We start from the raw sequence: 11,196 nt of genomic DNA, 5'->3' as shown, positions 1-11,196 counted from the left end.
GTCGGCCGGGTGTAGCCCGGGTTTCTCTCCCGCCCTGCTCGGCGCGGCGCCCGGCCCTCTGCCCCGCCGGTCCTCGGTCAGCATGGTCCGGTAGAGCTGCATCATGTAGAGCGGCAGCCTGTTGGTGGTGCCCTGCTGCCGCCGAACCGTGCGTCTGGATCCGATGGCACTGATGAGCGAGTCCTGTTGAGCCAGAACTAAATCCAAGAGCAGGACCAGAAGCAGTCCAATAGAGAAATCCACAGCTAGTCCCTTCATGATGCACTGGAGGTGTTCTCTGCTCCACAGGTGAAGCTGAATGGTCCAGGTGGGAAGCACAGATCTGGTTTTATCCTCACACACCTCCTGCGTTGACGTGCTTTGAACTGGCCTGTCAGCTCAGCCTTCGTGGACGGATGATGGATGTGTGTGAGCGTGTGTGTTTGATCCACGGCCCCTCTCTAATGTGACAGGGTCGTTGTGTATCGAAACCAGCGGCTCTATGTAGCGGCGCAGGTGTGAATGGCCGAACGTCACCTCGGTGATTGTTGCTCTTCTTCTGCGTTACAGATCCTTTGATAGGAAGCCCTGGACAATAATTTTGGTTAAGGAGATTATAGAGGCACAACTGGGCAGTGATTAATGGGAAACTGCAGCAGTTCTGGAGTTAATCACTGGTCACTTTCTGTGGCCCGGGCTGCTGGCTCTGAAGGTGAAGGTGGGTCGGATGGTGATGGGCACCATGACGAGCTCAGCATCACTGATAGGTTCAAATTAGAGCCCACTTCCTTTGGCACAAGAGGAGACTTTTAGTAACAAATGTGAAGATTTCACAAGAGTCCTTTTGTCAAATAAATGTGTGTATTAAAAAAACAACAAAGAAATGTAAATATTTGCAGTTACTAGTAAATCTGACAGAATCAATATTATAACTTATTATAACTTATTCGTTGATATTCGATTCGTGTTCTGTGCAGATATAAGTCAAATTATAAGAATCACGATTATTTTGCATACCTGTGCATATCGATATGACAGCACATATATAGATATAGGTTATTGTATTTTTGTCGATTTTTTTTGTTTTATCAATTAACTATGTCAATAGCCTTGGAAAGTTCCATATGAAAAGGAGGTATTTATTCATTACTAATACTAATACTATTACTAAATTATTTAATTAAAGTAATTCATGATATTATTTCACTTAATATACTTTTTCTTTCAATAATTGTTTATTTTGTCAGGTATTTGATAAAATAGTTATTCATTTATATTTCCTGTTTTCTTTTGTATTTATTTTCTAAGAACTATTTTTTATTTTTGATGTAAGGATGTAAGGTATATTTGATCTTTTATAATCAGAAACGTGATACACAATAACAAATATACCACATATCATTTGTATATATGACTTCATCTGATTTTATTTATTTATTTTCAATAACGCACATAAAACAACATACAAACTAACAAATGGAGTAAGTTTCAGTTTCCAACATTTTTATTATATATTTTTTCTTTGTACTGCTCGTTTGAACTGATTTTGGACCACTTCAAATTAAACCCTTTCATGTGCTGCATCCACGATGAACAGAAATGTTAAACGCAAACATCAGTGACGTCACACGATGGTCCAGCTGGTCAGTGGTCATTCATGTTACAGGTTACAAAGTGGACACTTGACCTCAGAGGGCAGAAGAAAGAGCTGATGGAGAAGATCACAGCTTTGATGAAGATCAGGTGAAGGAACAGAACAAAGAAGGTGGAGATGATGGGCCATCAGTGTCCACTGGTTTGAACCAGGTGAACCACCTTAGAAGATTCTTTATGTTCACATCATCAAACAGAACTTTGGTTTCCAGTTATTGTTTTGACCGAACATGAATGAAATGCAAAGAAATATTAACTTTTTAATTAAGTGTTTTACGTAAATATTTAGGATTTAAAAAATCTTTTAAAAAATCTGGTAAAACTTTAAGACAATTATTTAAACCAAAATTCCTCATATCCGGGTATTTTGCTGCACCATTCATCATATTACGCACATTTTACGCACGCGTTATGCACCCAAAAAACGCCAGATATACAGAATTAATTGCAAGATTAATAAGTGGAGGAGTTCATGTAGTATTATCTGAATTACTTCAGCTTGGTACTTTACTGGCTTGGTGTTTTTGTCAATGTAAAATATCTTACTTTTGGAAAATACCGTGCGTAAAAACGAAAAAAGCACTAAAAGAATACAAAACTAAACAATGTTAGCTTAACGCCAAAAAGATGAATGAAGATCAGTTTGACTTTATTTATATATTATTATATATATTTATATTCCTTTTTGTTTTTAACCTGATATTTTTCGCCAGTGTTCCATGAAATTCGATTTATTTGGAACTATTAATTAAGTTTTACACACTTACATTTTAAATACAGAACAGACAGTGTTTACAAGTTGATGACTTAGTCACACTGACAAAATTGTTAATTATTATAATTATTGCTTCTCATATTTACAAAAAAAAGTGTGATGACCGACGTGCATTTTCCCGCAGAACCTAAACATCTCCTGGTGTTTGCTCGGCTGTTCTGAGTGGGTGATCCTCACACCTGCTGCGGCCGCCCATTAAATCTCTTCCTCTCAGCTGCAACGGTTTGTGAGCACGAGGTTCGTGGGCCGCCATGGACCTGAACTACTTCGCCTGCCTCATCTTCTTCATCAAAGTCTCAATAACCACAGGTAACGGTGTTTTAATTAAGTGTTCATTTTCGTACCGTGTGCGTCACTGCAGGAGTATTTGGTCATTTGTTTCCACCTGAGGTACAGACATCAACTTCCACATGCAAATATACAGCGTTTTGTACACGTACTTCGATATATGTAGTATAAGGCGCCAGGCTTTGGGCCTCTGGATTTGTATAGTACTCTAATGTAACTAGTAATGTTATTTTTCTATTTTATTTTATCCTAACATCTCTGTTTACTGTGCTTTATCCTGTGCGTGTGTGATACAACAGTTTATTGAAAAACTGTTGACTATCGTCTGTTTGTTTCGTAGTTTTTGTTTGTTTGTTTGTTTGTTTGTTTGTTTGGCTTTGAGATGAAGTATACAATATTAAGGAGCCATTGAGGGCTTCAGATATTCAAACATGTCAACACGTGATGAATAGACCGGGAAAAACAAGTGCCTTTTCAAATATATATTTCCTCTGAACCTCCGTTCGACCGAACTTGAGGGCTGGTTGACGTTAGCATATTTTTACATACAATATTTGTACAACAACCAATTGTTTGTTTGAAGACAAACCTTTTAATTTTCAGTGGTTATCTTAGTTGTTGGTGTACAGTTTACTTCCCATTACACAATTTGAATGTTGGACTTGACTTTACAATAGCTTTCAAAATCCTTGAATGTGTCCAAAGGAATTGAAATTTACAGTAGTGGACCTCCATCCTTTAACACTAAAGAAAATATTACCAGCAGTAAGACAAAAAACAAACAAAACGAAAACGAAACTATTTAATTTAGTCTGTTTTAAGTCGATATTTTGGCAGTATTCTATTTCACTAATTACTAGATAAAACGGAAATATTTATTAGTATAGTCACCGGTCGTTGTATGTAACGTTGTTTTATTCTTGGAAGCGCTGTTTCCCCAACAAGGACACTGCTTGGATTAATAGTGTATTTGATTAGGAAGTCATCTGTTAAGTGATTTTTTTTTTTTTTTTTTTTTTTACCCACATTAAAGTATGTTTTATACCCTGACTAAAACACAACTCCAAACATTAAACTGAATAAGATAATGTTTTGTAAATTGTTCTAATCATTCATCTTGTCAACACTGCTGCATATTTACCAACTTTGGTTGGAATTGTGGAAGTAAAAACCATTTTGCTTACAGAGTAACATAATTTCCACACGTGACTCAAACATTACACACTTGTTTGTGTTTCTTAAAGAAAATGTCATTTTCAGAGGCAGTCCACCTTGATCTGATAAAACCTCTTGTATATTATTATCCTTGTTATTTTTATTATTGTAGCCCAGATAGTGCGGTGTCCTCCAGGGCAGTGGCAGTGTGACGATGGGAACTGCGTCCCAGATATTTGGAGATGTGACGGAGACGGAGACTGTCTGGATGGGTCTGATGAGATGGACTGTGCTGCTGGTTGGTCAACTCAATGGTCAACAACAACAACATTTAAACCAACTTTCTGCTCATTTAATCACTCTGTGATTTCTGTCCCTCCAGCGCAGTTTGCTCTGTGATTTCTGTCCCTCCAGCGCAGTGTCTACAAGGTCAGTTTCCCTGCATGGACTCTGTGGACTGCGTGGACGCATCAGCACGCTGTGATGGAATAAAGCAGTGTCCCAGCAGATGAGGACAACTGTACGGTTACTGTTAGCTGTTTGGACTCGGACTGGACCTGTCAGAACTATCTGTGTGTCCCTGCGGAGCTGAGGTGTAACGGACAGAACGACTGCATGGACAATTCTGATGAGAGCGATTGTGGTGAGGAAGATGATGTAACCACTATTGGAACAAATGAAAATAATTGTACATGTGATGGAGTAATTCCCACGGTCTTAGACAGTGAATGTCTTTTTAAAGTATGTTGTAGGACATTTGCTCAAACTTCAATTTGTCTTAATGTTTCATTCCCATTAGTTTGTACTTTAATCATGTTTTCTTTCTTGAGAGAAAACTTGACAAAATGAAGAAAAAATTCTTTGGTGGAAGAATCTGAATTTATATTTATATTTTTTAACTTTTCAATTCTTACTCCTAATGTTAATAATTATTTGTTTAAAAATAATGTAAATGTTTTAGATTATGATATTGTTCAGAGGAAAATTGAAGATAAAGCAGGATACATGTATATATCACATGTATATCGTCCATGCGTAAAACACACCTCTCCTGCACTTAAAGATCCAAAACACAGGTCAAATAATTAAATAAGTTGGAATAATATTTTTTTTTTTTCTTCTGTGCTTTTTTCACCCTCATGCAGCTCAGTGTGTTGAGAACAACGTATGGTGTTCTGATGGGACATGTCTGTCCCCTGATAAGAGATGTGATGGACAGTCTCACTGCTCAGATGGGAGTGATGAACCAATAACCTGTGGTAAGTCTGCCACCCATTACCTCAAGTTCAGGCCCTTTTCTGTTTTGGTCAACAAGCCCTCCTTTTGCCACACTTTCTAAACCTGGCTTGTACTGCAACAGACTATGGAGTCTCTGTAACTGGATCCCTTTGTTTCACTGACGATTTCCTTGTTGAGTATGATTTATATATTTTGAGTGGAAATGTTTTGTTTTTTTGGACTGTGATTGTTGTTTATATTTATATATTTGATCAGAATTTGTCAAAATGACTTGTTTTGGTGAATAAATAAACGCACAAATCAATTCCATGCTCTTTTACCACACGCCCCTTTCAGGTCGTACCTGCTCAGTGAACAACGGTGGCTGTAGCCACGTGTGTGTGGACGAGTCTTGGGGAACTCTGTGTGCCTGTCCTGGTGGGTACAAGCTGTCGTCTAATGGCGCCATCTGTGAAGGTGGGTGAGACCTTGAATCTTTATCCTGGTGCTTTTTTTAGACTGGTTAAACTACACTCTGTCAGGAGTTATAACACAAAGCTGACCCTGAGATCTCAGTCATTTCAGTTCAGTTGTTGGCATCTAAAATGATGTCATGTGCAAACATAATGACTTGATTCTATTGGAGGTCTAATCAAACCCAGAACTCGCTGCATAGCAGATGGAAATACAAGCACTCCTTGTTTCCTTACAGTTAGAAGGCAAAATAAAGAACATGGTTCCATCAACGTTCCTGTCTCTGAGTCTCTCTGGTCTCTCCCTCTGCAGATGTGGATGAATGCTCCTTCCTCCTGACTCCCTGCATGCATCACTGCACCAACACTGTGGGATCTTACTACTGCCACTGCAGAGATGGTTTCAGTCTGATTGGAAACTCCAACTGTCAAGCCACAGGTCTGAAAAAAGGACTGGAAAAAAAAACCCACAGAATTATTATAAGCCTGATTTCATCATGTGACTCTGGGATGGATTCAGTTTCAGCTCCTGTAAAAAGACCAGACACCAGAGCAGGAGATGGGGCCACGCACCAGGACTTTGATTATTGTTATGTTAATTTTTTTCAGTTTTGATGTCAAGTTGTGATTCAGGTGAAGAAAGGACTTGATAAGATCAAAGATTGAAGTTGGACTTCAGTAGCAGAGGAGTTCACAGCCAACGGTCAACTGTCACCTGACATTTTGATACAGACACTGATATAAATATAAAGGACATATTTGAAGTAGTTGAGCAGCTCATCTCTTTAGAATACAACAAAGGAGGGTTAAAAATGAAAACTTAGAAAATGTGTTGCAAATGGTCAATTTAACAACTCTTTATTGAAGTTTGCTTAAAATATAATTTTATTTGTTTCTCAGTTTTTTTTTTTTGTATGGTTTCTCTGATGTTAAAAAAAAGTGTGTTGAAAAACCTTATTAATTAAACCTAAAATAACACAGGTCAACATTTGACATAGCAACATGATACATCTGTATTAGGGCCTTTAACTTTAACTTTTGGGCCTTTATATGTTTTAATATCATCGGCCCTTAAATAGAAGGCTTGATGTTACGAGTCCTTAGAGAGACATTTATGATGAATGAATCAAGCTGTGACACTCCCTCAATCATCTCCACCAACTGTGTCCTCTGCTCAGGTAATGCCACCAGACTGCTGATGGTACAGAAAAGGACTCTGGGTCTGCTGACAGTAAAGTCTCCACAGTTCAATCCGGTCCATTTTCCAGTGTTGGATGCGGTAGCCTTGACGTTCGACATCAGCCGTGGCTGGTACTACTGGGCCGACAGCCACGGCAGCATTCACAAAAGTGACCGACGTCGGAGCTGGAAAACCGTCACTGGTCAGTTCTGTGCTACAGCTCAGATGTTTACACTGTGGAGGTTGTATGGAGCAGGTCAGAGCCGTCCTAGCAGGTGATCTCATATCTAATGTCCTGCCCAAGTGGAGGCTAAAAGATAGCCACAAATAGCTTATTGTTTATTTGTACTTGCTAGTTTTAAAATTAGCTTAACAAGTAGTTAATAAATCAAAAATAGGTAAAAATGATGTAAATTTAAACAACTTCCACAAAAAGTTTCAAAATATAGTTCTAGCATTGCTAATGAATACCTCCCTTCCCTCAGTTTTCTTTACATTTTTTAAAGATCCTCCTTTTTACACAGGCGGCCCAGGGATCAACAGCCTGGCCTGTGATTGGCTGAACGGACACCTGTACTGGACTAATGAAAAGACAGCAGCGATCTACATGCAGGCAGCTGACGGCAAAAGTACCACAGCTGTGCTGAGCAAGAATATCAGTCCATCAGATCTGGTTCTCCTTCCTGTGGAGAGGTACAGAAGTGTTTTTTTTTTTGTTTTGTTTTTTTATAGATTTGGCGGGGGTAAATGTTAAGTTAAATGACATGACTCCACCTTGGTCTGTAAATGTTAAGTTAAATGATATGACTCCACCTTGGTCTCCCAGTATGATGTTCTGGATCAACACTGGCCTAGGAGACAGAGTAACCCTCCAGAAGTCCTGGATGGATGGCTCAGACCGGAGCTCCCTGACTGTCCTCACTGCTCAGTCTGCTTACGCTCTTACAGCGGATGTGGCTGCGAGGAGGCTATACTGGATCAGTGACTTTAAGAAGGTGAGAGGATGATGTCATCCCCCAAAGACCTACATTTTTACAACCTTAGCTCTGATGTGATTGGCCTTGAACTTGTTTCTCCCCCCGTCCCCCACCAGTCCATAGAGACGGTGAATGTGGACGGCACTGGACGTTACTCCTTCTCAGGACTCTTGGGCAAGGGAACGGCTCTGAGTCTGGCTGTTTTTGAGGGGTTCTTCTACTGGGTGGACATCAAAGGACTGTGGAAGGTTCCTCAGAACCAACCAGAACAGAAGAAGCTTCTATGGAAAGCTGAACTACCTCTGATGAATGTTTTCCATGAGCTGCAGCAGCCACAAGGTACTTTCGTGATTTCACCAGTTTTTGTTACTGTCCTGATACAAGAAAACTTTAGTAACTAAGGTACATTAGATTTTTCTTTTTAAGACTCAAGGTAAAAACAGTTTTAACATCACTTAGCGTGTAACAATAAACTATATACTCTCTAATAGAGTCTAGTAGAGTTTAGTAATAGACTCTATACTATATATATGTTTTGTTCACAATACAATTTAAAGTGTTTTTTTTTTTTAATGAGCTTACTTCAGTGCCATGTATATTTATTGTGTATGTAGAGCTTTTTGTGTGAACGCCCCGTTACGCCTTGTGGCATGTTTTTCTTTTATTTATTTATTTATTCATTTTTTTACTGGTACGAATTGTCATGAATTTGTATCCATTTGAACCAATTCACAATGCATGGTTGCATCCCTAATCACTTTCATTCCTTCAGGCTCTTCGGCCTGTGTGAAGACTCCCTGTAAACTCTGCCAACTAACAAAAGCAAACCCAGTTGGATTCACCTGTGCATGTCCAACTCCTAAAGTACTGCTGCTTGATGGAACATGTGAATGTGAGATTTATCATTTTATCAACCTACTCTGACCAAGTATAGATGTTTATGCCTTGTTTTTCCTGAAATTTGTAGTTTCAGTTTTGACAGTTTACCAACAGTATGATGAAACAGAAGAGATGTAAAACATGGACATGAAGTTTAGGTTGTGCTCGATCTTGTAAGAGAAGTTGATACATACATGATACATCAACAATGATGTATCTTACTTACTGGGATCATTGGATACAGGACTGAAAGAATATTTAAAAGGAACTGGATTTTAGTCCTTACCGCCTGGAGAAAAAGACCCCAGAATTCTGCAAATAATTTGCCTCTGTGTACAATTATACTTGAAGGGAGGTCGTGTAGAGAATGTTTTTTTTTTCCCAACATTTGACCTTTCCTTTCTAACTTTGGTAGTAATACTGCAGTTTTTAGAGCCTAAGTAAAATTATATTCCCCTTCTTTCTTAAATAATAGAAATAAAGAACATCTGTTGTTTATATTTTTTCTGTGCAATAAACTGAGCAAAATCCATTTTGTCAGATCCCAGATTCATCTACGCCACTGACACCAACATCAACCTGTTGGAGTTCCAAGTCACATCGTCCACTGACACACGGCTGTTTTCCACTGAGGGCGGGATCCTATCATTTGACGTAGACTGGTACAGAGGCTGGATTTACTGGACCAACCACACTGGTCACCTACAGCGTACCAGTCTGACTGGGTCCAAGGCTGAAGTGGTACCCACCCCTCTCCCAGGTCTGTCTGCTGAATGTCACCGATGTTTAATCACCAACCTTTTACTGATTCATGTGCGTTTTTCAGTTTGTCTGATCAAAGTAGACCAGAAAAGTGGGAACCTGTACTGGGTGTCATGTGACCAAATGAGAATCGGCACCTTCACTGCTGACAGTCGTCAGCTGCAGCAGCTTTACCGCACCACGAAGGAGATCACAGATTTTCACCTAGACTGGCTGAGAGGTGGAGTTCTCTGGATAGAGGACAATCAGACCTACAACATGAGCATGATGGGAGGGAAACTCAGGCACCTGCTGCAGATTTCAGGGCATGTCCAGGGGGGCGTCACCTTTGACCTCAGGGCTGCCAGTCTGCTCTGGAACTCTGAAGAAGCAGGTTGGTTACTTCCAGATCTGGGTGTAATTCTTTCAAGCTGCTGTATGCATGAATTAAAAAAGACAAAAAAGTAAAAGATTAATCATTTCAGTTGTTTTAATGAACTACTAGAGGTGTATGGTGGTGCCTCTTCTACTATTTTCTCTTTTTGTTTTTTTTGGTTTTTTTTACACATCTTTTGCAATGATGATGGAATTTTACCAGTGATACTTTAAAAAGCCCACATCTTTTGCAATTTTACCAGTGATACTTTAAAAAGCCAGGAAACTATGGTTGGCTTTAGGTCTGTGATGCCAACATTTAGAAAGTATAAAGATGCAAGTATTGTAAGAAAAATAAAAACTGATGGTCTGGGTGTGTACTGGGAATATTGTGGACATCAACATAGGATAGAATGTTATAGAGGCAGATGAGCTGAGTTTATTTGTAAACTATGTTCTTGTTCAGAATCAGATTTCTGGGTTTTGTTTTGTTTTTTCTCACACAGGTCTAACAACGTTTAGTTTACTACAGGGAAGAATCCACCTGGGTCAAAGACGACTGAACATTTCAGGCTCGGTCGTTGCTGCCTTTGAGCCGTTCCTGTTGACCCACTCTGACAAGGTCATGACCCTGTGGGACCGACGTGATGGCAGCCCAGTCCAGAACACACCAGTGAGAGGTCATGTGTCCCAAGTGATCGCTGCACTGGGGGATATACACCCGGGTGAGGCAGTCACGGTGTTTATATAAAGTCGTTGTAGTATTGACTGCACGTACAGTACACTCATCTTATTAAGCTGTTTCATTATTTACCTGTGATCTTGATACTGTAATCTATCCACAGTGCCTAGTGCTTCAGTCTGCAGAGACCCCTCTCTTCAGTGCAAACAGTCTTTAATCTGCATTTTACAAGACCAGATGTGTGATAATAAGCAGGACTGTCCCGACGGTGACGATGAGGAATCCTGTGTCACCAAAAGTCCTGATGTGTGCCCAGCCAAAGGTACAGCTTCTGGTTTAAAGTACATTTGTAAATTTAATTTTAGTTTACAATAAATTTTCTGTTGAACTTATCTTTAAAGATTTTAGAAATTTAAGTTAACACAATATGCCGTTCGCACCACCTTCCCTGCAAGATGTGATATACTGTAAATGCCGTTTGAATTTCATGGTCAAAGATGGACAATGTTATGGTTTATATAATAACATTTTCACTGTCGTGGTCAAGGTTAAATTAGTAAGATAATTCATAAGTCTTAGTTAAATTATTTGCTCCTCTAATTGCCCCCAGTGGACAAAAGTTGAATTCAGTTGAAAACACTTTTGGTACTTAAGCATTGAGGAGTGATTAAAATGTCACTCTGGCTGACTGAGCTGATCCTGGGTTAAACTTATTGGGTCTAAGTACAATTGGTCTACAATTAGACCAAAGACAGCAAAAATAGAAAAATAAAAATATGCTGACATACAGTAATGGGTTACATTTTTTTAAAAGACATTCC

At 39.3% G+C, this 11,196-nt stretch overlaps 2 protein-coding genes across 4 annotated transcripts in view; one reads left to right on the top strand and one right to left on the bottom strand.

Annotated features, from left to right (window-relative positions):
* The window catches only part of LOC103389498 (nodal homolog), a 3,285-nt gene extending 2,380 nt beyond the window's left edge, over window positions 1-905 (bottom strand). The window contains exon 1 of the mRNA XM_025062221.1: window positions 56-905. Coding sequence (XP_024917989.1) covers window positions 56-258 — 203 coding nt within the window. The 5' untranslated portion in view covers window positions 259-905. The remainder of the gene's footprint in view (window positions 1-55) is intronic.
* A 1,653-nt stretch (window positions 906-2,558) lies between these two features.
* Window positions 2,559-11,196, top strand: part of LOC103389481 (low-density lipoprotein receptor-related protein 2-like) — a 23,494-nt gene continuing 14,856 nt past the window's right edge. For all 3 annotated transcript variants that reach the window (XM_025062683.1, XM_008324898.3, XM_025062682.1), the window contains exons 1-15: window positions 2,559-2,716; window positions 4,023-4,148; window positions 4,265-4,493; window positions 4,996-5,109; window positions 5,426-5,545; window positions 5,855-5,980; window positions 6,720-6,923; window positions 7,246-7,414; window positions 7,548-7,716; window positions 7,815-8,037; window positions 8,471-8,590; window positions 9,119-9,337; window positions 9,404-9,712; window positions 10,200-10,418; window positions 10,539-10,697. In XM_025062683.1, coding sequence (XP_024918451.1) covers window positions 4,466-4,493; window positions 4,996-5,109; window positions 5,426-5,545; window positions 5,855-5,980; window positions 6,720-6,923; window positions 7,246-7,414; window positions 7,548-7,716; window positions 7,815-8,037; window positions 8,471-8,590; window positions 9,119-9,337; window positions 9,404-9,712; window positions 10,200-10,418; window positions 10,539-10,697 — 2,179 coding nt within the window. In that variant the 5' untranslated portion in view covers window positions 2,559-2,716; window positions 4,023-4,148; window positions 4,265-4,465. The remainder of the gene's footprint in view (window positions 2,717-4,022; window positions 4,149-4,264; window positions 4,494-4,995; window positions 5,110-5,425; window positions 5,546-5,854; window positions 5,981-6,719; window positions 6,924-7,245; window positions 7,415-7,547; window positions 7,717-7,814; window positions 8,038-8,470; window positions 8,591-9,118; window positions 9,338-9,403; window positions 9,713-10,199; window positions 10,419-10,538; window positions 10,698-11,196) is intronic.

Source organism: Cynoglossus semilaevis, chromosome 14 (assembly GCF_000523025.1).
Source record: "Cynoglossus semilaevis isolate Cse_v1.0 chromosome 14, Cse_v1.0, whole genome shotgun sequence".
Taxonomy (NCBI): domain Eukaryota; kingdom Metazoa; phylum Chordata; class Actinopteri; order Pleuronectiformes; family Cynoglossidae; genus Cynoglossus; species Cynoglossus semilaevis.
Note: the sequence above shows the minus strand (reverse complement) of the source record. Positions and strands in the feature narration are given on the sequence as shown.